The 26,886-nt window shown below is 37.0% G+C and overlaps 1 protein-coding gene across 1 annotated transcript in view; it reads right to left on the bottom strand.

The window, feature by feature from the left end:
* Positions 1-13,491: 13,491 nt before the first annotated feature.
* Positions 13,492-26,886, bottom strand: part of LOC139967559 (uncharacterized) — a 32,380-nt gene continuing 18,985 nt past the window's right edge. Inside the window, exons 3-8 of the mRNA XM_071971475.1 lie at positions 26,124-26,200; positions 23,923-24,043; positions 23,005-23,118; positions 21,962-22,166; positions 20,107-20,522; positions 13,492-19,455 (exon numbers count right to left, since the gene is read on the bottom strand). Of these exons, the coding sequence (XP_071827576.1) occupies positions 19,384-19,455; positions 20,107-20,522; positions 21,962-22,166; positions 23,005-23,118; positions 23,923-24,043; positions 26,124-26,200 (1,005 nt within the window). The 3' untranslated portion in view covers positions 13,492-19,383. The remainder of the gene's footprint in view (positions 19,456-20,106; positions 20,523-21,961; positions 22,167-23,004; positions 23,119-23,922; positions 24,044-26,123; positions 26,201-26,886) is intronic.

The following is a 26,886-nucleotide window of genomic DNA, read 5'->3' as shown; positions in this document are numbered from 1 at the left end:
CCCCTAAAAGTTTTTCCGTTTTCTATTGTTCCTCTGAAAAGTTGCAAACTGAGCGAAATAAAAGGGCGCTCGACGCATCTTGCCAGTGATACGTGATTTCAAAGCAGTCAAATCAAACATTTGTTTGTCATCTTGAGTTTTATCTGGACATTTATGAATAAACGGGTCAAATTTTGGCATAAATTTTGGAAAAAACTGCTTACGGTTTTTAAAGGTGACAAAAACTTTTTGTCGCAAAGGCGATCAATGTGTATCTTTTCTGGTAGTTCGCGACACGCTGATTACGATTCTGAAGTTTATTTTGTAATTGGGTGCTGTGTGTGGGTGTGCAGGGGGGCCAAAAAACCTGATTTATGAACAAAAATAGAAATCATATAGACAAAAGCCTTTCCCGGTCAGATAATTACACGAAATTGGTGTATAACAAAGACAAGGGTGTCTTCTACTCCACGTCTAATTTTAATGTCGATGGGTGTTTCAGAGAGGACAAGAGAGGAGGCTGAAAAGAAATGGTTTTCCAATTTGTACACTTATAAAGAACACGTATTTCTATCTTGTACTTTGGGACCACGTATCTCCCGAACGGAAGCAGATATGGACCTGGGAGTTGCAGATTTGGGCTCCTGAGCATCGATTACTCCCTATTACGTCTTTTGGGCTAAATCGATTTTGGGTCAATTTTTGGCAATTTTTATTTGCGCCAAAAATAGGTTTTTTGTCTGAAAAGTTAAAAAAGTACTTCTTTTTGGTACCCAATTCCAAAATAAACTTCAGATTCGTAATCAGCGTGTCGCGAACTACCAGAAAAGATACACATTTATCGATTTTGCGACAACAAATTTTTGCACCTCAAACTTGAAAAAGTAAGACCGAAAAACTTTTACGACGAACAAAGGATTAAAATCTTTTGTTGCCCTAAAAGTTTTTCCGTTTTCTATTGTTCCTCTGAAAAGTTGCAAACTGAGCGAAATAAAAGGGCGCTCGACGCATCTTGCCAGTGATACGTGATTTCAAAGCAGTCAAATCAAACATTTGTTTGTCATCTTGAGTTTTATCTGGACATTTATGAATAAACGGGTCAAATTTTGGCATAAATTTTGGAAAAAACTGCTTACGGTTTTTAAAGGTGACAAAAACTTTTTGTCGCAAAGGCGATCAATGTGTATCTTTTCTGGTAGTTCGCGACACGCTGATTACGATTCTGAAGTTTATTTTGGAATTGGGTGCTGTGTGTGGGCGTGCAGGGGGGCCAAAAAACCTGATTTATGAACAAAAATAGAAATCATATAGACAAAAGCCTTTCCCGGTCAGATAATTACACGAAATTGGTGTATAACAAAGACAAGGGTGTCTTCTACTCCACGTCTAATTTTAATGTCGATGGGTGTTTCAGAGAGGACAAGAGAGGAGGCTGAAAAGAAATGGTTTTCCAATTTGTACACTTATAAAGAACACGTATTTCTATCTTGTACTTTGGGACCACGTATCTCCCGAACGGAAGCAGATATGGACCTGGGAGTTGCAGATTTGGGCTCCTGAGCATCGATTACTCCCTATTACGTCTTTTGGGCTAAATCGATTTTGGGTCAATTTTTGGCAATTTTTATTTGCGCCAAAAATAGGTTTTTTGTCTGAAAAGTTAAAAAAGTACTTCTTTTTGGTACCCAATTCCAAAATAAACTTCAGATTCGTAATCAGCGTGTCGCGAACTACCAGAAAAGATACACATTTATCGATTTTGCGACAACAAATTTTTGCACCTCAAACTTGAAAAAGTAAGACCGAAAAACTTTTACGACGAACAAAGGATTAAAATCTTTTGTTGCCCCTAAAAGTTTTTCCGTTTTCTATTGTTCCTCTGAAAAGTTGCAAACTGAGCGAAATAAAAGGGCGCTCGACGCATCTTGCCAGTGATACGTGATTTCAAAGCAGTCAAATCAAACATTTGTTTGTCATCTTGAGTTTTATCTGGACATTTATGAATAAACGGGTCAAATTTTGGCATAAATTTTGGAAAAAACTGCTTACGGTTTTTAAAGGTGACAAAAACTTTTTGTCGCAAAGGCGATCAATGTGTATCTTTTCTGGTAGTTCGCGACACGCTGATTACGATTCTGAAGTTTATTTTGTAATTGGGTGCTGTGTGTGGGCGTGCAGGGGGGCCAAAAAACCTGATTTATGAACAAAAATAGAAATCATATAGACAAAAGCCTTTCCCGGTCAGATAATTACACGAAATTGGTGTATAACAAAGACAAGGGTGTCTTCTACTCCACGTCTAATTTTAATGTCGATGGGTGTTTCAGAGAGGACAAGAGAGGAGGCTGAAAAGAAATGGTTTTCCAAATTGTACACTTATAAAGAACACGTATTTCTATCTTGTACTTTGGGACCACGTATCTCCCGAACGGAAGCAGATATGGACCTGGGAGTTGCAGATTTGGGCTCCTGAGCATCGATTACTCCCTATTACGTCTTTTGGGCTAAATCGATTTTGGGTCAATTTTTGGCAATTTTTATTTGCGCCAAAAATAGGTTTTTTGTCTGAAAAGTTAAAAAAGTACTTCTTTTTGGTACCCAATTCCAAAATAAACTTCAGATTCGTAATCAGCATGTCGCGAACTACCAGAAAAGATACACATTTATCGATTTTGCGACAACAAATTTTTGCACCTCAAACTTGAAAAAGTAAGACCGAAAAACTTTTACGACGAACAAAGGATTAAAATCTTTTGTTGCCTCTAAAAGTTTTTCCGTTTTCTATTGTTCCTCTGAAAAGTTGCAAACTGAGCGAAATAAAAGGGCGCTCGACGCATCTTGCCAGTGATACGTGATTTCAAAGCAGTCAAATCAAACATTTGTTTGTCATCTTGAGTTTTATCTGGACATTTATGAATAAACGGGTCAAATTTTGGCATAAATTTTGGAAAAAACTGCTTACGGTTTTTAAAGGTGACAAAAACTTTTTGTCGCAAAGGCGATCAATGTGTATCTTTTCTGGTAGTTCGCGACACGCTGATTACGATTCTGAAGTTTATTTTGTAATTGGGTGCTGTGTGTGGGCGTGCAGGGGGGCCAAAAAACCTGATTTATGAACAAAAATAGAAATCATATAGACAAAAGCCTTTCCCGGTCAGATAATTACACGAAATTGGTGTATAACAAAGACAAGGGTGTCTTCTACTCCACGTCTAATTTTAATGTCGATGGGTGTTTCAGAGAGGACAAGAGAGGAGGCTGAAAAGAAATGGTTTTCCAATTTGTACACTTATAAAGAACACGTATTTCTATCTTGTACTTTGGGACCACGTATCTCCCGAACGGAAGCAGATATGGACCTGGGAGTTGCAGATTTGGGCTCCTGAGCATCGATTACTCCCTATTACGTCTTTTGGGCTAAATCGATTTTGGGTCAATTTTTGGCAATTTTTATTTGCGCCAAAAATAGGTTTTTTGTCTGAAAAGTTAAAAAAGTACTTCTTTTTGGTACCCAATTCCAAAATAAACTTCAGATTCGTAATCAGCATGTCGCGAACTACCAGAAAAGATACACATTTATCGATTTTGCGACAACAAATTTTTGCACCTCAAACTTGAAAAAGTAAGACCGAAAAACTTTTACGACGAACAAAGGATTAAAATCTTTTGTTGCCCCTAAAAGTTTTTCCGTTTTCTATTGTTCCTCTGAAAAGTTGCAAACTGAGCGAAATAAAAGGGCGCTCGACGCATCTTGCCAGTGATACGTGATTTCAAAGCAGTCAAATCAAACATTTGTTTGTCATCTTGAGTTTTATCTGGACATTTATGAATAAACGGGTCAAATTTTGGCATAAATTTTGGAAAAAACTGCTTACGGTTTTTAAAGGTGACAAAAACTTTTTGTCGCAAAGGCGATCAATGTGTATCTTTTCTGGTAGTTCGCGACACGCTGATTACGATTCTGAAGTTTATTTTGGAATTGGGTGCTGTGTGTGGGCGTGCAGGGGGGCCAAAAAACCTGATTTATGAACAAAAATAGAAATCATATAGACAAAAGCCTTTCCCGGTCAGATAATTACACGAAATTGGTGTATAACAAAGACAAGGGTGTCTTCTACTCCACGTCTAATTTTAATGTCGATGGGTGTTTCAGAGAGGACAAGAGAGGAGGCTGAAAAGAAATGGTTTTCCAATTTGTACACTTATAAAGAACACGTATTTCTATCTTGTACTTTGGGACCACGTATCTCCCGAACGGAAGCAGATATGGACCTGGGAGTTGCAGATTTGGGCTCCTGAGCATCGATTACTCCCTATTACGTCTTTTGGGCTAAATCGATTTTGGGTCAATTTTTGGCAATTTTTATTTGCGCCAAAAATAGGTTTTTTGTCTGAAAAGTTAAAAAAGTACTTCTTTTTGGTACCCAATTCCAAAATAAACTTCAGATTCGTAATCAGCATGTCGCGAACTACCAGAAAAGATACACATTTATCGATTTTGCGACAACAAATTTTTGCACCTCAAACTTGAAAAAGTAAGACCGAAAAACTTTTACGACGAACAAAGGATTAAAATCTTTTGTTGCCTCTAAAAGTTTTTCCGTTTTCTATTGTTCCTCTGAAAAGTTGCAAACTGAGCGAAATAAAAGGGCGCTCGACGCATCTTGCCAGTGATACGTGATTTCAAAGCAGTCAAATCAAACATTTGTTTGTCATCTTGAGTTTTATCTGGACATTTATGAATAAACGGGTCAAATTTTGGCATAAATTTTGGAAAAAACTGCTTACGGTTTTTAAAGGTGACAAAAACTTTTTGTCGCAAAGGCGATCAATGTGTATCTTTTCTGGTAGTTCGCGACACGCTGATTACGATTCTGAAGTTTATTTTGTAATTGGGTGCTGTGTGTGGGCGTGCAGGGGGGCCAAAAAACCTGATTTATGAACAAAAATAGAAATCATATAGACAAAAGCCTTTCCCGGTCAGATAATTACACGAAATTGGTGTATAACAAAGACAAGGGTGTCTTCTACTCCACGTCTAATTTTAATGTCGATGGGTGTTTCAGAGAGGACAAGAGAGGAGGCTGAAAAGAAATGGTTTTCCAATTTGTACACTTATAAAGAACACGTATTTCTATCTTGTACTTTGGGACCACGTATCTCCCGAACGGAAGCAGATATGGACCTGGGAGTTGCAGATTTGGGCTCCTGAGCATCGATTACTCCCTATTACGTCTTTTGGGCTAAATCGATTTTGGGTCAATTTTTATTTGCGCCAAAAATAGGTTTTTTGTCTGAAAAGTTAAAAAAGTACTTCTTTTTGGTACCCAATTCCAAAATAAACTTCAGATTCGTAATCAGCGTGTCGCGAACTACCAGAAAAGATACACATTTATCGATTTTGCGACAACAAATTTTTGCACCTCAAACTTGAAAAAGTAAGACCGAAAAACTTTTACGACGAACAAAGGATTAAAATCTTTTGTTGCCCCTAAAAGTTTTTCCGTTTTCTATTGTTCCTCTGAAAAGTTGCAAACTGAGCGAAATAAAAGGGCGCTCGACGCATCTTGCCAGTGATACGTGATTTCAAAGCAGTCAAATCAAACATTTGTTTGTCATCTTGAGTTTTATCTGGACATTTATGAATAAACGGGTCAAATTTTGGCATAAATTTTGGAAAAAACTGCTTACGGTTTTTAAAGGTGACAAAAACTTTTTGTCGCAAAGGCGATCAATGTGTATCTTTTCTGGTAGTTCGCGACACGCTGATTACGATTCTGAAGTTTATTTTGGAATTGGGTGCTGTGTGTGGGCGTGCAGGGGGGCCAAAAAACCTGATTTATGAACAAAAATAGAAATCATATAGACAAAAGCCTTTCCCGGTCAGATAATTACACGAAATTGGTGTATAACAAAGACAAGGGTGTCTTCTACTCCACGTCTAATTTTAATGTCGATGGGTGTTTCAGAGAGGACAAGAGAGGAGGCTGAAAAGAAATGGTTTTCCAATTTGTACACTTATAAAGAACACGTATTTCTATCTTGTACTTTGGGACCACGTATCTCCCGAACGGAAGCAGATATGGACCTGGGAGTTGCAGATTTGGGCTCCTGAGCATCGATTACTCCCTATTACGTCTTTTGGGCTAAATCGATTTTGGGTCAATTTTTGGCAATTTTTATTTGCGCCAAAAATAGGTTTTTTGTCTGAAAAGTTAAAAAAGTACTTCTTTTTGGTACCCAATTCCAAAATAAACTTCAGATTCGTAATCAGCATGTCGCGAACTACCAGAAAAGATACACATTTATCGATTTTGCGACAACAAATTTTTGCACCTCAAACTTGAAAAAGTAAGACCGAAAAACTTTTACGACGAACAAAGGATTAAAATCTTTTGTTGCCCCTAAAAGTTTTTCCGTTTTCTATTGTTCCTCTGAAAAGTTGCAAACTGAGCGAAATAAAAGGGCGCTCGACGCATCTTGCCAGTGATACGTGATTTCAAAGCAGTCAAATCAAACATTTGTTTGTCATCTTGAGTTTTATCTGGACATTTATGAATAAACGGGTCAAATTTTGGCATAAATTTTGGAAAAAACTGCTTACGGTTTTTAAAGGTGACAAAAACTTTTTGTCGCAAAGGCGATCAATGTGTATCTTTTCTGGTAGTTCGCGACACGCTGATTACGATTCTGAAGTTTATTTTGGAATTGGGTGCTGTGTGTGGGCGTGCAGGGGGGCCAAAAAACCTGATTTATGAACAAAAATAGAAATCATATAGACAAAAGCCTTTCCCGGTCAGATAATTACACGAAATTGGTGTATAACAAAGACAAGGGTGTCTTCTACTCCACGTCTAATTTTAATGTCGATGGGTGTTTCAGAGAGGACAAGAGAGGAGGCTGAAAAGAAATGGTTTTCCAATTTGTACACTTATAAAGAACACGTATTTCTATCTTGTACTTTGGGACCACGTATCTCCCGAACGGAAGCAGATATGGACCTGGGAGTTGCAGATTTGGGCTCCTGAGCATCGATTACTCCCTATTACGTCTTTTGGGCTAAATCGATTTTGGGTCAATTTTTGGCAATTTTTATTTGCGCCAAAAATAGGTTTTTTGTCTGAAAAGTTAAAAAAGTACTTCTTTTTGGTACCCAATTCCAAAATAAACTTCAGATTCGTAATCAGCATGTCGCGAACTACCAGAAAAGATACACATTTATCGATTTTGCGACAACAAATTTTTGCACCTCAAACTTGAAAAAGTAAGACCGAAAAACTTTTACGACGAACAAAGGATTAAAATCTTTTGTTGCCTCTAAAAGTTTTTCCGTTTTCTATTGTTCCTCTGAAAAGTTGCAAACTGAGCGAAATAAAAGGGCGCTCGACGCATCTTGCCAGTGATACGTGATTTCAAAGCAGTCAAATCAAACATTTGTTTGTCATCTTGAGTTTTATCTGGACATTTATGAATAAACGGGTCAAATTTTGGCATAAATTTTGGAAAAAACTGCTTACGGTTTTTAAAGGTGACAAAAACTTTTTGTCGCAAAGGCGATCAATGTGTATCTTTTCTGGTAGTTCGCGACACGCTGATTACGATTCTGAAGTTTATTTTGTAATTGGGTGCTGTGTGTGGGCGTGCAGGGGGGCCAAAAAACCTGATTTATGAACAAAAATAGAAATCATATAGACAAAAGCCTTTCCCGGTCAGATAATTACACGAAATTGGTGTATAACAAAGACAAGGGTGTCTTCTACTCCACGTCTAATTTTAATGTCGATGGGTGTTTCAGAGAGGACAAGAGAGGAGGCTGAAAAGAAATGGTTTTCCAATTTGTACACTTATAAAGAACACGTATTTCTATCTTGTACTTTGGGACCACGTATCTCCCGAACGGAAGCAGATATGGACCTGGGAGTTGCAGATTTGGGCTCCTGAGCATCGATTACTCCCTATTACGTCTTTTGGGCTAAATCGATTTTGGGTCAATTTTTGGCAATTTTTATTTGCGCCAAAAATAGGTTTTTTGTCTGAAAAGTTAAAAAAGTACTTCTTTTTGGTACCCAATTCCAAAATAAACTTCAGATTCGTAATCAGCATGTCGCGAACTACCAGAAAAGATACACATTTATCGATTTTGCGACAACAAATTTTTGCACCTCAAACTTGAAAAAGTAAGACCGAAAAACTTTTACGACGAACAAAGGATTAAAATCTTTTGTTGCCCCTAAAAGTTTTTCCGTTTTCTATTGTTCCTCTGAAAAGTTGCAAACTGAGCGAAATAAAAGGGCGCTCGACGCATCTTGCCAGTGATACGTGATTTCAAAGCAGTCAAATCAAACATTTGTTTGTCATCTTGAGTTTTATCTGGACATTTATGAATAAACGGGTCAAATTTTGGCATAAATTTTGGAAAAAACTGCTTACGGTTTTTAAAGGTGACAAAAACTTTTTGTCGCAAAGGCGATCAATGTGTATCTTTTCTGGTAGTTCGCGACACGCTGATTACGATTCTGAAGTTTATTTTGGAATTGGGTGCTGTGTGTGGGCGTGCAGGGGGGCCAAAAAACCTGATTTATGAACAAAAATAGAAATCATATAGACAAAAGCCTTTCCCGGTCAGATAATTACACGAAATTGGTGTATAACAAAGACAAGGGTGTCTTCTACTCTACGTCTAATTTTAATGTCGATGGGTGTTTCAGAGAGGACAAGAGAGGAGGCTGAAAAGAAATGGTTTTCCAATTTGTACACTTATAAAGAACACGTATTTCTATCTTGTACTTTGGGACCACGTATCTCCAGAACGGAAGCAGATATGGACCTGGGAGTTGCAGATTTGGGCTCCTGAGCATCGATTACTCCCTATTACGTCTTTTGGGCTAAATCGATTTTGGGTCAATTTTTGGCAATTTTTATTTGCGCCAAAAATAGGTTTTTTGTCTGAAAAGTTAAAAAAGTACTTCTTTTTGGTACCCAATTCCAAAATAAACTTCAGATTCGTAATCAGCGTGTCGCGAACTACCAGAAAAGATACACATTTATCGATTTTGCGACAACAAATTTTTGCACCTCAAACTTGAAAAAGTAAGACCGAAAAACTTTTACGACGAACAAAGGATTAAAATCTTTTGTTGCCCCTAAAAGTTTTTCCGTTTTCTATTGTTCCTCTGAAAAGTTGCAAACTGAGCGAAATAAAAGGGCGCTCGACGCATCTTGCCAGTGATACGTGATTTCAAAGCAGTCAAATCAAACATTTGTTTGTCATCTTGAGTTTTATCTGGACATTTATGAATAAACGGGTCAAATTTTGGCATAAATTTTGGAAAAAACTGCTTACGGTTTTTAAAGGTGACAAAAACTTTTTGTCGCAAAGGCGATCAATGTGTATCTTTTCTGGTAGTTCGCGACACGCTGATTACGATTCTGAAGTTTATTTTGGAATTGGGTGCTGTGTGTGGGCGTGCAGGGGGGCCAAAAAACCTGATTTATGAACAAAAATAGAAATCATATAGACAAAAGCCTTTCCCGGTCAGATAATTACACGAAATTGGTGTATAACAAAGACAAGGGTGTCTTCTACTCCACGTCTAATTTTAATGTCGATGGGTGTTTCAGAGAGGACAAGAGAGGAGGCTGAAAAGAAATGGTTTTCCAATTTGTACACTTATAAAGAACACGTATTTCTATCTTGTACTTTGGGACCACGTATCTCCCGAACGGAAGCAGATATGGACCTGGGAGTTGCAGATTTGGGCTCCTGAGCATCGATTACTCCCTATTACGTCTTTTGGGCTAAATCGATTTTGGGTCAATTTTTGGCAATTTTTATTTGCGCCAAAAATAGGTTTTTTGTCTGAAAAGTTAAAAAAGTACTTCTTTTTGGTACCCAATTCCAAAATAAACTTCAGATTCGTAATCAGCGTGTCGCGAACTACCAGAAAAGATACACATTTATCGATTTTGCGACAACAAATTTTTGCACCTCAAACTTGAAAAAGTAAGACCGAAAAACTTTTACGACGAACAAAGGATTAAAATCTTTTGTTGCCCCTAAAAGTTTTTCCGTTTTCTATTGTTCCTCTGAAAAGTTGCAAACTGAGCGAAATAAAAGGGCGCTCGACGCATCTTGCCAGTGATACGTGATTTCAAAGCAGTCAAATCAAACATTTGTTTGTCATCTTGAGTTTTATCTGGACATTTATGAATAAACGGGTCAAATTTTGGCATAAATTTTGGAAAAAACTGCTTACGGTTTTTAAAGGTGACAAAAACTTTTTGTCGCAAAGGCGATCAATGTGTATCTTTTCTGGTAGTTCGCGACACGCTGATTACGATTCTGAAGTTTATTTTGGAATTGGGTGCTGTGTGTGGGCGTGCAGGGGGGCCAAAAAACCTGATTTATGAACAAAAATAGAAATCATATAGACAAAAGCCTTTCCCGGTCAGATAATTACACGAAATTGGTGTATAACAAAGACAAGGGTGTCTTCTACTCTACGTCTAATTTTAATGTCGATGGGTGTTTCAGAGAGGACAAGAGAGGAGGCTGAAAAGAAATGGTTTTCCAATTTGTACACTTATAAAGAACACGTATTTCTATCTTGTACTTTGGGACCACGTATCTCCAGAACGGAAGCAGATATGGACCTGGGAGTTGCAGATTTGGGCTCCTGAGCATCGATTACTCCCTATTACGTCTTTTGGGCTAAATCGATTTTGGGTCAATTTTTGGCAATTTTTATTTGCGCCAAAAATAGGTTTTTTGTCTGAAAAGTTAAAAAAGTACTTCTTTTTGGTACCCAATTCCAAAATAAACTTCAGATTCGTAATCAGCGTGTCGCGAACTACCAGAAAAGATACACATTTATCGATTTTGCGACAACAAATTTTTGCACCTCAAACTTGAAAAAGTAAGACCGAAAAACTTTTACGACGAACAAAGGATTAAAATCTTTTGTTGCCCCTAAAAGTTTTTCCGTTTTCTATTGTTCCTCTGAAAAGTTGCAAACTGAGCGAAATAAAAGGGCGCTCGACGCATCTTGCCAGTGATACGTGATTTCAAAGCAGTCAAATCAAACATTTGTTTGTCAACTTGAGTTTTATCTTGACATTTATGAATAAATGGGTCAAATTTTGGGAAAAATTTTGGCAAAAACTGCTTACGGTTTTACGGTTAAAGGTGACAAAAACTTTTTGTCGCAAAGGCGATCAATGTGTATCTTTTCTGGTAGGTCGCAACACGCTGATTACGAATCTGAAGTTTATTTTGGAATTGAGTGTTGTGTGTGGGCGTGCAGGGGGCCAAAAAAAACCTGATTTATGATTTAAAAAAAGTTGCAAACTGACAAAAGAAGTGTCGAGAGAGGGCGCTCGACGCATCTTGCCAGTGATAAGTGATTTCAAAGCAGTCAAATCATCACTTTGTTATTCATAAATGTTTTCCGGTTTTGTGTTGTTCCTTGGAAGTTGCATGCTAAGCGATAGAAGTGTTCAATGTTTTAATCGTAAGTTTTTCTTCAAAATGGAACGGAGGGTGATTTCCAAGGAGTGAATGGAAGGAGGAAAAGAGCAGAAAAATCAAAATGATATCTCTGGTGGAGATTGGAAGGAGGAAAGGCAGAATATTAAGATTTCACCCTCTGGGGTTTGAACCTTTGACAATGTGTTTACTATATCAGTTAAACAGTTCTTAACGTTTTGCCATATTAAATCTGGAGAGATACTTGACCCTAACATTGTGTATGTGAAGTGACCAGGGTTGCACCAGGGTGCTGATACGATAGCGTAGCAGCTCCATGGTTGCACCATACATGTACGTGCAAGCACTGCGCTTCATATTCCAGCAACAGGGAACCAACTTATTGTGCTAGAATTGCTCTCAATAAGTCATGAGTTTGTAATAAGTGGCTTAACAAAATCCTTCCTCAACCCCATCATGTAGGCCTACTGCCAGTATACCATCAAACTTGCTTTTGCTGAACCTGTGCAGAAGGCAAAAGGAATTTAGGATAGTCATGGTACGTGTTTAGTGTGACACTTTGGCCTGTAAACTCTTAAGCACTGAAAAATGATATATGGTAGTTGAATTCCATACTTGATATGTGGATGTATCTTAGTGAGTAAATAAGCCTATTGTCATCTACAAAGGTCATTTGACTGGTCACCGGAGCTCCAAAATCTACAAACTCTGTAAACTTCAACAGCAAATTTACAGCTTTGATGAACAGCAAACTCAGTGAAGAAACATAGTTTTTATAACATTCAAATCCTTCTTTGAGGTCATAAGTGTGAAGACTTTGTAGTGTTAAAATTAATCATTTCAAAAACAAAGCTTGTGTGAACTTCATACCTATTAAACTAAAATTTGCCCAGAATGAATTTCAAAAAGAAGTTGTAGGATATTGTGGAATCTTTTATACAAGTTTGCAGGTTCCTCCAAATAACTTGACCAACTCCTTAGAAAGGCTGAAACTCAAATTTGCCCAGAATGAATTTCACAGACAAAGAATTTATTACGTTGGAAGTACGGATTTAAAAGTATGTGAGTAAAATGGAAATTCCTACAAATAAATTATGAACAACTTTTTTTTCTGATTTGTTGTAATATCAACCGTGTCTATTTTGTTTCTTATTGCTCTGAAAATAATATCTTTTTGGTGCACCATGAAAGTAAACTGAAAAATCTTATATACAAAAGACACAGTAATATGTGAAAAGTAACCATAATTGAGCAATAGTTCACATCATCCAACACTTATTATGAAAGTAAGAAGTTTGATATTTTCCACTCTGGGGGTGACGTAAGACAGATGGGTAAGTACTCTCTCCCCCGACCCAACAGAGCAGACACTCCCAATCCCTTTAAGTACTCTCTCCCCCGCCCCCACAGAGCAGACACTCCCAATCCCTTTAAGTACTCTCTCCCCCGCCCCCACAGCGCAGACATTCCCAATCCCTTTAAGTACTCTCTCCCCCGCCCCCACAGAGCAGACACTCCCAATCCCTTTAAGTACTCTCTCCCCCCCCCTCCAACAGAGCAGACACTCCCAATCCCTTTAATTACTCTCTCCCCGCCCCCACAGAGCAGACACTCCCAATCCCTTTAAGTACTCTCCCCCCCCCCACAGAGCAGACACTCCCAATCCCTTTAAGTACTCTCTCCCCGCCCCACAGAGCAGACACTCCCAATCCCTTTAAGTACTCTCTCCCCGCCCCCACAGAGCAGACACTCCCAACCTCTCTCCCCGCCCCCAGAGAGCAGACACTCCCAATCCCTTTAAGTACTCTCTCCCCGCCCCCAGAGAGCAGACACTCCCAATCCCTTTAAGTACTCTCTCCCCCGCCCCCACAGAGCAGACACTCCCAATCCCTTTAAGTACTCTCTCCCCCGCCCCCACAGAGCAGACACTCCCAATCCCTTTAAGTACTCTCTCCCCGCCCCCACAGAGCAGACACTCCCAATTCCTTTTAAACAGGTACAATAAAAAGCAACAATAACGAGCAGTAAATGTTATTTCTTTTATTTCACAGTTTACTTTAAATTTCCGTAGAATAACGACCCACCACCACATTGAAATTGTCACCCAATCGTAAGCGATGAAGAAAATTTTTTGATTAATGCACTTATAATTTCATCTGGTGTAATTAAGTACTGGAAAACAAAAGGTGGAAAAATGATAATTGGCTGTGCATAGATGTAATCGTGAAGGAGTTTATCTAGAAGAAAATCACATGGGAAGGAATAACAAAGTGATTTACTCCGGGCAAGCAAACAACATGTAAAACAGTGGTAAACAAACCTTGACAACATGATAAGAAGCATATTTACATAGCTATATATACTCACAGCTACTGTAGGTTGGGCTACACCACAAAGAAGGTACAGAATGCAGTTAACACACACAAGCCACGTATGCTCCATGCTCTTAAATAATTTACTGTCACAAACACACTTCTAAAGGAAGAGGAAGGTCTTAAGACATGCTGTCGAGCGACTGTTAACTACGGCATTCTGTAGAATCTGACATCGACTAGGAGCCATATCACAAACATATAGATATCACATTATTAACACAGTATGAGGTGCGTGCTCTAGTTACCATGGATACACATAGCCACCAGAGTCAACCACTTCATGAATAACGGAGGGATAGTTCCAGGATGAATTAAAGGTACCTCAAGTAAGAGCACATAGGTCATTGCTTATTGAGGTACTGAAAGATTGGGATGTCATGACTGAAGGGACATTCCAGCTGGTCAAGGATAAATACCTAACATGTTCAGTGCATCAAACAAAATAAATACATATCTACCTGACAAAGCAATAACACTGCATTTTGGTAAGATATGCCTCATTAGCAAACACATATATATATATATTATACTCTTAATGAGGTTATCTAACACTGGGAAAGTGTATTAAGCATTTATAATATATTAATACACAATGGTGATTCCTAGTTCTGTTATGTTTAGACATATACATAACAGTGCCATGCCACACAAACACAAAACACTGGGCTATGATATAGCCTCAATCAGCCATGTTGGTTTGAGTGTGTATACCATGAATCAATGTTAAATGAACTGACAGTGTATGTACAGTCAACAACATGGCTGTCCTTCAAGTTATTTTATACGGTTGTTAACCTTATCCGACTGACAGGATCAGACAACCCCTCATAATAATCCTTACATAAACGTGTAATTATCCTTCAGAATTATACAAAGTGTCCATTTCACCTTTCGATAGATGCCTTATAGTAAAATGAGAAAATACTCATTTTTACTTCCCCAAATGTACATTGTGAAATACTTTTAACTAAATATTAAAAATATATGATTCATCCAAGCTGTCCAATGCTAGTGTTTATACCAGTATGCAAGCAAGGCACTGACAGTTTCACTTGGCAATGTAACTGAACAAAAAAATAATAATGTCCAATTATAAAAAAAACAACACAACATTCGAAACCTTAACAAAAATACGACATTTTATAGTATTTCTATACAACTTTTAAAATGAATAGTGACAGTTATGCAATTACAACAATGCTAGTACTTTACAGTGTAGGTACAGAATTACTAGTACCCACAGTGTAAGTACCACAGTAAAGGTACCCCATGCAGTGTAAGTACCACAGTAAAGGTACCCCATGTAGTGTAAGTACCACAATGCATGTAATGCAGTGTTAGTACCAGAGTAAAGGTACGACTGCAGGTGTAAGTACCACAGTGCAGGTCCTGCCATGTGTAGTACCACAATGTAAGTACCAAATTGCAAGTACCAAAGCGCAGGTCTCACAGTGTAAGTACCACAATGCAAGTACCACAGAGTTAGCAATACAGTACAGGTACTGCAGAGCTGGTACAACAGTGTAAGTACCCCAGACAAGCACCATAGACTTAGTATCACAGTGTAAGTACTTGTGCAGGCATCATGAAGCATGTGTTGAGTCCACTTGTTACTGTTTAAACAAATGTTATGATTAATACAAAATGACAGGGTGTCTGGTGATGCAATGTTTGATGAGCTTCTTAAATTGAATAACAACAGAAGTGTTTATATTCATTTTTATGCTTAGAAGAGAAAGGAGTGAGGAAGGGGGGGGGGGTTAGGCTGTCCTTTATACTATTGGAAGTGTCAGTAACTATACTACCAATGCATCCTCTCAAATTACATAGAATATAGAAGTATAGTTGAGAATTCTATATTTAATAATATTTATTATTTTAGTAAAAGAATTTGAATATAGAAATGCCCTTTGTGTCAACTTAATAGTAAGTACCACCCTACCTTCAAACTCTATTATACATTTTAGTTGTTTTATATTGCTCACTCTTCCTCAATCTTTACTAATACTTGTACATACATACTGGTAGGATGGCTGTAACCCTGTACATTACAAATAATACAACAACAAAAATGGTGTCCAGCACCAAAAAAAAAAGGAAAAAAGAAAATAAGCTAAAGAGAAGAACAAATGCTAAGAAAAGAGAAAAACCACACACAGAAAACTGAAATATGAAACAAAACTAGTTATGCTGTACATTTAATTAACTGACTATGTAACACACAGTAATACCTTGAAGACCAGATCTAAACTACTAAAACATGGAACAGTCATAAAAACTGGGAATTGGGAATAAATCTTGTTTGGACCTGTCTAATAATTACTTCCAGGGATGACAGATATTTCATGCATATGCAAACTTTTCTACGACTTCTTTTATGTGCTTCTCTTGGGTTATTAACATACCGCAAATGGATGTATGGGACATCGTTAGCCAGTAACCGCTGGATAATTGATTGAGTGCCATCCAGGCATCATCCAGTTACTCAGAAATCGTACATAATGTAGCATCAGTAAGCTCATAGGCTTTGAAACATTCATGGATGTGGTCTCTTCTCTCATCCTTTTTCTGGTACATGAAATGAGACGAGACTGTCCAAAGTAAGAATATTTTATCTGTTTCGTATCATACTTGCTCCGTTTTGAATTGATCAAATTTTGTCAGCTATTAGTACAAGCACAAAAAAATTGAAAAGAAAAATAAATTTGAGAAGAATGGGACAATATAAACAAGATTTACCATAAAGTACAAACAAATTTCTTCAAAAATGGACTAAATTTCAGCTTGCACATTTCACTGAAAGAAAGAGGTTTTTAATAAGCCTACAAATTTAGGAAGGAAACCAACTGGATACAGTGGATGTGAAAAATGAAATCATGCAATCTTCCCAATAACTTCACAGAAAAATGACATGTTGTAACTGGAAATTGGAGAGTAAGCAATAATAGAATTCTGTTAGAATAAATTCACCTCAACGTCAAGGGTGTAGTATTTAACAACCTTGCCAATAATCACACTCGAGCAGAACCACTTTATTATTATGGAAGGGGAGTAAGAGAAGCGGGTAAATATTTGTTTTTATCTAGACCGATTACAAGATTCGGAGAGGTCTGACTCCACCACTCATCACATAGATTTCTTTTACATTATGGAAGAAATTCAAACCTCTTTACTCCTTTCCTCTGAACAGAGATGATAATATTCAGTTTAAAAAAAAAAAAAAATTGAATTTGTCCATGATTTTTTTGCCTTGTTTTGTATATCACTTGAACACAATACAAAAACTTTGACAATGATTTCAGCCACAATAGCAAGTTAATGTTAAACCAGTAAACTAATTGTTAAAAGATTAATTTTTTTCATGTGGAAATATGAAAGGTATTTTAGTATTATTTTAATACTTTGTAATACAGAATATGAAATAGAAATGGTTCCTGTATCATTACATATTGAAGACCAGAGCCAAAAAGTGCAACAGAAGCCAAATTTCAATACATAACAGATAATGAAACTTATATATCTTGATCCTGTTTGGTTTGGATTTGTTTTTTATGTTTACTCAAATTTCAGCCAGAAATGGTTTTTTCTAATTTGGAGAAGACTATTCCTTTGTTTTATCTCTCATGAATTTAAGTCCCTCGTTGTTTTCTTTATAAGACAACGAGACAACTATAAAATATGTAAACACCACAAACATTAAGACAGATAGTCATACAATCTAATGACCATTACCATAACATGCGACTCAGTCTCACACCTAGACTCATAAACCCAACCTCTCGAAATAAAATAATTCCATTAATCTTTGGAAGAGAAAACAAAGAAGTGCATAGTATATTTATCAATAGTTAAGTGCTCTATTATATAAATTCCTTCTTTTTGCTCCCCAAATATTTACTGACATTTCTGTGATTTTTTTACTCATATAAATAGCCATTGTGTTTCATTTTTTTTTTTTATACAAAGTTTTACAATAAGTAACAGTAAATTTCAAATCTGTATGGTCTTGAGTTTAACAATAACTTTTGTGAATTTCAAAAAAAAAAAAATTAGGGCACTGTAGATCCTACCTCAGTTAAATCTTTTAGCAAAGTAGATGAAGAGTTTTGAAAATGATGAATAACTGGAGAATAGTTACCTAAATTAATTACCATCTATAAACATAAAAGCATCCAAACCATTCTATATTGACACAAGGAGTCTGTTGTTTCAAATGCATGCATATTATTTAAACAGAAAAGTGTTTTGTAATTTATTTATTAAAGTATCAACTTTTACAGATCCTTTATTTTAAGTGTCACTTTTTGTGATGCAATTATCCACCCACTATTATTGAAAACTATTCTTTATTGTTTTACCTTCTGTGGAGTTTACTTCACACAACGAATTGCTTCCATTTCACCCACTAAACCCAAGTGCTTCCATTTCACCTTTTATACAAATTCCTGTAGTTTTTCGTTTTTTTTTATTCAGGAAAGCGCTTAAAACTAAAAGTGCTGTTCGCATAAGATCTGCCTCATCAATATTGTACAAATTTTGAAGCTATTTATTTAAAACTGGAATGATCCATGTTTTTTTCACTCGACAGCAGTAAAAAACATTTTTTGGGCTTTGTAATATTACCAGCCTCCTTAACTCATTGCAAGTCAAAAGGTTCAAACCTACATACAAGATCAGGGCTGACATTTCAACTTTGATATTGAGTAAATTTTGGTGTCATTATCACCTATATCTCCATAGCAACTAGCAGTTCGTATGACTTACAATTAATAAGTCTTTAAACAGACTCCCTGACTCCCAAGAATCAGAACTTTTTGGAACAGTAATGAAGCACTTTCTCCCCTTTCTTTTGTTTAAGCTTTTGGCTATCCAGATCAATAGCGGATTTCCTTCAAATTTCAACACAAAGGATGCAGATAAAAATTGGAACAACCATATGAATGACTAATTAGGATTAATTATCAAGATAAAGAGAAGACAATGATTGGCTCATTATACCACACATTTTGACTATATTTATAAACGCTTTCCGAATTTAAAAACCCACAGATTAGCACATTAATTACATAATTTGCAAATCATTTCGTTGTGTTGGCCGATTCATTCTTTATACAATAACTGAAAATGCCAAAACAAACAGCTTTTTTATTTTATTTTTTTTTAATCCTTTTTTTCTATTTCTTTGTTTTCACTTAATAACCCTTTACTTTAGAAAACAAAAAAATGTGTTCGATGCTTTTTACAAATAATAACTCCTCTCCTCTTTCAGATTGCTTCTCGGCCCCAAACAACCGCCAATCTTCATGTTCTTCGGAGTTTGCAGGAAATGCTTTTGCTTCTTACTTAATGCAGCACCATCAGCTCCAAATGCAAATAGCTGTGTTATACCCATCGAAACACTTATATTTACCATAAATACCAGCACGTAATAATCATCGTCGTCATCACGTAATAATCATCGTCGTCCTCGCCCCGCCACAATCGACGAGATGGTCCCTCTACATCTCCTCGTTAATTGCGAATGACTTTTACCGATTAGGTGTATCAGACTATTGGATTTTCAGAGCTGGGTGGTCTGGGACCTTTGTCACGATGCCTGGCAGCTCGTTGCTCCATCTGTGAATACAATTTTGAAAAACAGTTCTAGTTTTACTTGGGAAGATGCAACAACACAGAACCTGGATTAGGTCGGGTTAATACTGACTGTTAAGCTCACAAGTTGCAGGGAAATGTGTCCAGTGCACAACTGCTTCAATGTCGAGTATATCATTATAAATTTGAATTGTAAAAATTGCAGAAATCTCAGCTGATACAGACTCAACCAGGTAAAGGTTGCAAACTTTTGGCAAGGAATAAAGTTTGCTGAATTTTCCATGATTTATGCAACAAGTAATTAGTTCACATATTCAACATTGTTGTTAAAAACTTCCCTTTTCTACTTTCCGTACACACAATTTTATTTGAAACTGAAAGTGAGCTGGACCCACACAATATTCGACCCCTACTAAACCCTCCAATGTACCATCATAAAGTAAAACTTTAGGCTTGCCATATTCCATAGATCTAACTTGATTGGGGCAGGCTACCACTAAAACAGGATTGGCGCACAGTATCCCCTCTTGTATGGTCTCATACTAATCTCAATAAAACCTTTGATCTTTTCAAACTTCTTTTAATCTAAACACAGTCCAGAGACATTTCACTTGAAATCTTTGATGACACTGATAAATACTCAGTGACATTTAAGGTGGCTTCGTGTGGACTCACCTCTTGCCTTCTTACACTTCGTCGTGTTGGAATATGTTCTGTCGAGGCAAACTTTGTTCTTGAGTAAGCCAGCTCTTCTGTCGATGGATGTTGTTGACCTAACCCGACCTGTGACCTCATGGAAGTGGTACGCCTTAGGCTATGGCGTTGCAGTTCCTCGTAGTTTTCCTCGCTGCCCTCGCTGTCCAACAGTTGGCGGTGCTCTGCGCTGATCAGCCTACGTCGTCGAGCCCGAGCAGAAGGTAGTGGATCCTGGTAAGACTCTACCATCGGCTGTGGAGGGGGTTCGTAGTTCTGATAATCCAGATATCTGTTGTCCATCTCGTACATGCTTTGAACCATTCGACCTCTGACCTCTGGAGCCATGGCCTGAACTCCCAGGTCAGCTGAGGGTTGTTGGTAATCATCGGTGTCCTCTGAAAAACCAAAACATTACATGGTAATACCAGAAAGCCAATGGTCTCAGTGATTCCTTGCCTCCTTTCATAAGCCAAATGCTGCTGCGCACATGATTTTCAAGCTATGACCATTGTTGATTTTAATACACTTTAACCACTGTTAGGAAGTGATCAAGAATAACACATCAACTACTAGCAATACTGGCAGCCTTGTATGAAGTCTTTGCTCATATTCTTGCATAATTACCTGTTATTGTATTCAGCCTCATGTAGTTGTATTCATACTTGTTACTTGTGCATTCTGAAAATCTACTCAGGAAACTAGTGCAAACCAAGTTCTCCTATGCAGATGTAGGATATTGTACTCACACCAAGGGGAATGGTACTCATACTCATACCAAAGGTAATTGTTCCTACTCATGCCAAGGGTAATGGTACTCATACCAAGGGCAATGGTACTTGTACTAATTCCAAGAGTAATGGTGCTCAAACTCGCACCAAGGATTACTTTACTCATACCAAGGTTACTGGTACTTGTACTCAAACCAAGGGTAATGGTACTCGTACTCACACCAAGGGTACTGGTACTCATACTCACATAAAGGGTAATGGTACTCATACCAAGGGCAATGGTACTTGTACTAATTCCAAGGGTAATGGTACTCATACTCACACCAAGGGTAACGTTACTCATACCAAGGTTACTGGTACTTGTACTCAAACCAGGGTATTACTACTCTTACCCATACCAAGGGTAATGGTACTCATACTCACACCAAGGGTACTGGTACTCATACTCACACCAAGGGTACTGGTACTTGTACTCAAAACAAGGGTATTACTACTCTTACTCATACCAAGGGTAATGGTACTCATACTCACACCAAGGGTACTGGTACTCATACTCACACCAAGGGTACTGGTACTTGTACTCAAACCAAGGGTATTACTACTCTTACTCATACCAAGGGTAATGGTACTCATACTCACACCAAGGGTACTGGTACTTGTACTCAAACCAAGGGTATTACTACTCTTACTCATACCAAGGGTAATGGTACTCATACTCACACCAAGGGTACTGGTACTTGTACTCAAACTAAGGGTATTACTACTCTTACTCATACCAAGGGTAATGGTACTCATACTCACACCAAGGGTACTGGTACTTGTACTCACACCAAGGGTGACGTTACTCATACTAATACCAAGGGTAACGTTACTCATACTCACACCAAGGGTAATGGTACTCGTACTCACAATACTTAAGTTATACCTTTTTATGCCGCTTCTGAAAGAAAGCATGACTCATCTTAATTCTTACTTTACCTAACAAAATTATATTACTGAGTAAGAAAATAAAATGTATGGATTCGAGAGGTTCATTCTTTCTTAAGGCAAATTCTGACACTTAAAAACCCCATAGATATTAGAGAATAGAAGATGAGGGCATTCACCTTCAGATGAATGGATGATATCTTGATTGTCCAACTGTTGGTAGGCATCAGAATATTGACTGTCCAGCCTCTGGTAGGCATCCCGGAACTGAACATTCTCTCCTGCGTCCGTTTCCTCTTCTTCTCTTGGTTCCGTTAGAGCTGGCGCTCCGCTCTTCTGGATAGCCGAGTAATTCTTAAGGTGATCAAGTAATGTGGTCTGCCCCTAAACAATAAATCATGAGTAATAATAACAAACAATTGTAATAAACAATAATCATAAACAATCATAGAAAACCATAATAGTTAATTAATAATAATAATAATCAATAATAATAAATAATGATATTAAGTCTCTGCTGTAGCAGGGTGACTACCATCAACATATGACCTCACCCCACCCTCACACAAAATGCTCTGAAAAAATGTTTGTAAAAATTTGCTATATTCCATAATTTAGCAGTATTATCAGGCACATTCCAGCCATTCTGTAGCACACTCACACATTACAGTAGAATCTCACCAAAAATATATTGACATATTATCATATTATTTCTATAATCATTCTCAATGTTTCAATTGTAGGTACACAAATGCTATAAAATATTCAAAGTGGCATATTTATAGACAAATTTGGTCAAAGATATTACTTTTCCTACATCTTAACAAGAGTTACAGAGAATGGCTGAGAGAGGCTTAAACTGACTAAGTGGGTATATTGAAGCTAGCAGAATGAATAAATATTATTTTACCATAAAGAATGTTAGATATAGATCTTACCGGAGAGCTTACAATTAAACCATAAGACTGCTGGTTGAGGTAATACAGCAATGGGGTTCCCCCATGGATGCTAGCAAACCTAGCAAGACTCTGTAACAACCATTAAACATTCTAGTATCTGCTGCGATTGATGACAGCAAACAAATTTATATCATGACTAAAATTATCTTTGGGTGAAAGCAACTACAACCCAAAAAGTAGTCATAGAAATAGTTTTGTTAACCACTCAATTCATGAACCTGTTTGGAAACTTGGCAAATTTGCTGTCTCCTGTAGTCACGTACCTTCATGGCAGAGTTGACCATTACATTAGCAGCTATGGTCAGTCCATCCGTTCCAACTTTCTTGAGCACTTCGTAGCCCTTTGTACTAGCATGGTTTAAGTATTCATCAATTTCCTGGAATGGCAAAGAGCAAAAAAAAAAAAATCAAATCATTTAAATAAGCATGGTTAAACAAAATATAGAAATAGTACAGTAAACCAATACTGAGCAACTATATCTGTGGGGGAGGGGGGCAAATCAACAGGGCCTTGTAAAAATGTTATTCACCTTAAAGTTAACAAACATTTCCATGAAATGTCTTTAAGCTAGCCACAAGAACAAACTTAATTTTCATCGTTATGAAGAAAGACGTTAACTACCAGCTTTAATTCATTCTTATAAATTTGATTTGAGGAGACACACGTGCATGGGGGAAGATCCACCCGGGAATTTAAATACAGAATTATGTAAACGTTCCTATCCTCACTTACACTAAATAATAAATCATGTTTGTCAATTCTTTCTGATAAATTTGATTGGGAGAGACACAAGTGGATAAAATGGGTTTACTTGTGATATGAATACAGATTGTGTCCTTTAGTATCCCTACATTTAAGACTCAAAAGATGTTTGTCAATTATTTCTGATTAATTTGATTGGGGAATGGGGAGGGGGCGGGAGATTGTTACTTGGGGAATGAATACATGAAATCAAGAATTTGTACCCATTCTTTCACTAAATATGACACGATGTTTGTCAATTTGTTTTCATTTCCTTGATTGGTGGAGACACAAAGGGGTGAGAGGGGGGGGGAGGGAGGTGTTTCTTGGGAACTGAATACACATCAACATCACATTAGTAACCATTCCTCACAGGCTCATACTAGTGTTTACTAACTACTGTTTGCAAAAGGAATGCAATTCAGGAAGTGATTCTTACAGTTTCTCTCTTGCTCAAGGTTGGATGGACAAATTTGCGATAGAGGTAAGTGGAACCCTTCGTCCAAGGTGAGATCAGCCACAAGATGAATACGATTTTGATTTCATAGTACAATGGTAATCTGTGATAGAGACAAAGAGATAATTATGAGTCAATACAGGGTTAATTTATGCAGGAAGCAATTAAGTTATCTCCAACAAAATTATTTTTGATCAGTGACATCCCATTAAAAGGTCAGTGAGACTGATAAACACTGTAAAGAATGTTTGATACTTTACTAAAGATGGTAGATATATACCTTGGATACACAAGAGGCCACAATAACACCATATTTTCACTTATTTTAGAATGTCAACATCACTTTCATTTAACAAAAAATTGTTTAAAATAAAAAAGAAATGTCAAACTGGTAGCTATTATTGCTAAAAGGCTAACTTTAATTGATTTGATTCTAGAGGGAGCAATTACCATGTCTGAAGTAAGCAAAACTGTGTGCAGTTAAATTAAATTCTACATCCAATCAACTTTTTCACATTCCATAAATACCACAATCAGTCCACTACTACATATAAACCAACTTCCATTCCCCTAACTCAGCAGCATGTATTAAACCAATTTCTCTTTACTACAATTGGCTAATAATACTACTGAATGTTACATTTAGCCATGTCGCACCATTGTTGTGGAACAAGTTACCATCAGAAGTACGAAGCCTTACCTCTATCAGTAATTACAAATCAGTGTTAATGACGTTTTATTTCAAACAAACCTATATGGTTAAGTATATTCAATTGTATTATTGTATTTTGTATGTTTTGTTAACTGCATTGAACCCTGGGATTCTGGGATATATAAGCACCGGTGTAAAAATAATCATAATAATTGTCTCAAATTTAACTATAGATGATGATGTCAATGTAGATATCGATTCTAGCTTTGAACATGTACATAATTGAATGAAAATATAAATATGCTCAGTCTGCCTGAGTTTCTTGTTGTATATCTAGGACCGAATGAGCACACTACACACATCACTGGCAATGAATTGCCTATGTACATGGTTCATAACAGTGTAAAACAAACAATGGACCATGGTTTCAGTTCTGTACAAAGGCAGCCTACACATAGGAATATTATAGATCATATACAATAGAGAGTATATACTTTATCCATGATAGGATCATGTAACAACTTGTGATACTGTAATATCAAATAACCGGATAATCAAATTGATAGGTTGAGCAACACACAGTTTCTATACATTACATTAAGGTAGAGGATATTGTAGCAATGTAATAAACAACCCATTTCGAAAGAGTATAAAATACAAACTGAAAGAGGAATATTTCTTCTTTGTCTTTGGTTCGTTTTGATGACACTTGTATGCATTAATTATGCTATAAGGAGAACTCAGATTTCAGGTTACGACTGGTTGATGGGGTTATGAGCTAGTTTTCATTTTAGTTTTTAGTTTCTCAGATTATTTAAATCTCGAAACTGAATGGTTCTGGTTATGTACAAGTGGTGGTACTTTCCTGTCTCCAAGCAATAGCACTCTCCCCATCTACCCTAACTAGAAAGTTTGGTAACATAATTAACACAGAACACCTTATCTAACACAGAACAGCTTATCTAACACAGAACACCTTATCTAATCAGATCACCTTATCTAACACAGAACACCTTATCTAACACAGAACACCTTATCTAACACAGAACACCTTATCTAACACAGAACACCCTATCTAACACAGAACACCTTATCTCTCACTTCTGAAGATGGACTTTAATGGAAGAGGAAGTGTTTGGCAACCCAGCAGTGGGTCACAGGGTCTGGGGGAGGGGGTAGTGCTAAAATGCTAAGTCTGGAGCTTCAGATGGGTAAAATGTATATTTATTGCAGAGAAATGGGCAAGAGAAGAGCTAAAAGTAAATCCTGTCTTTAATGAGAGGATTATGAAAGTAATTTCCAATATCAATTAGTATTGAGAATACAATCATATGCTGTAAGGCCGCACTAACACCTTCATCCAGCTACATAGTATCATGTCATCTTGTTAGCTAGCTTCAATTTAGTCACTAACTTGTCACAGCTCTTTCTAATCTCTTCACTTTCAAACTAAAATGATTACGGTAAATTGCAACATCTGTAAAGCCTTTTACAAATCTTCAACAGAAATCTTGAACTTTTGGATACTTACATGGAAGCAAAAATATCAGCAAATGTTTCAAAACAACTAAAAAGAGCAAAGACAATCCAATACATCATCCATTTGACCTGAAAAACAAAAATAAAAAGTGGAATATTACCAACCTTATTCTCACAGGTATGATAAAGTCTAAGATGTTAATAATGCATAACATCCCTGCCCCCCCCCCTCCCACCCGTTCCCATCCTAAGGCGCTGTAGAGCTTGCGAAAGTAAGGTACACATTGGTCCAACCCCCAGCTTGAGAGCTGGTTATGTTACCAAGATTTAAAGGTAGATTTGTTCATTTACTTTGCTAAGATCATTGCTTTACTACCTAAAAGTTAGCCTTTATTTTGCTTTACAACTGAAATGATAACCTTAGATAATAAGCCAACTGTGTGACAGGATGTTTTTGTCATATTCTAATAAAGTGTGATCTAGTGACTTCATCAAATGTTATTAAACAGTGTTTGCAACGTCCATTGATTAAAAGACAGATCATTCCAGTCATTTAATCTATCTTTAATGAGCTAAAGTACTTGCATTTATTAGTGTGTACAATCATGTGTCTGTACACTACAAGTCATTTACTACTGTACATGTTGGAGGGAGAACTATATGTTTACATGCAGCATGTAAGTATTCTTGTACTGTATGTTCCTCGTATGCTTATTAGTTGTCTGACTAATTTTGGCCTCCTGTTGAAAGAGTTTCCAGCATACAGTATGTGCGCTAAATAATTAAATGCAATTGATTTGTGTGATCAAGGCCAT

Source organism: Apostichopus japonicus, chromosome 5 (assembly GCF_037975245.1).
Source record: "Apostichopus japonicus isolate 1M-3 chromosome 5, ASM3797524v1, whole genome shotgun sequence".
In the NCBI taxonomy this organism is placed as follows: domain Eukaryota; kingdom Metazoa; phylum Echinodermata; class Holothuroidea; order Aspidochirotida; family Stichopodidae; genus Apostichopus; species Apostichopus japonicus.
This window is presented reverse-complemented; position numbering and strand designations above follow the sequence as displayed.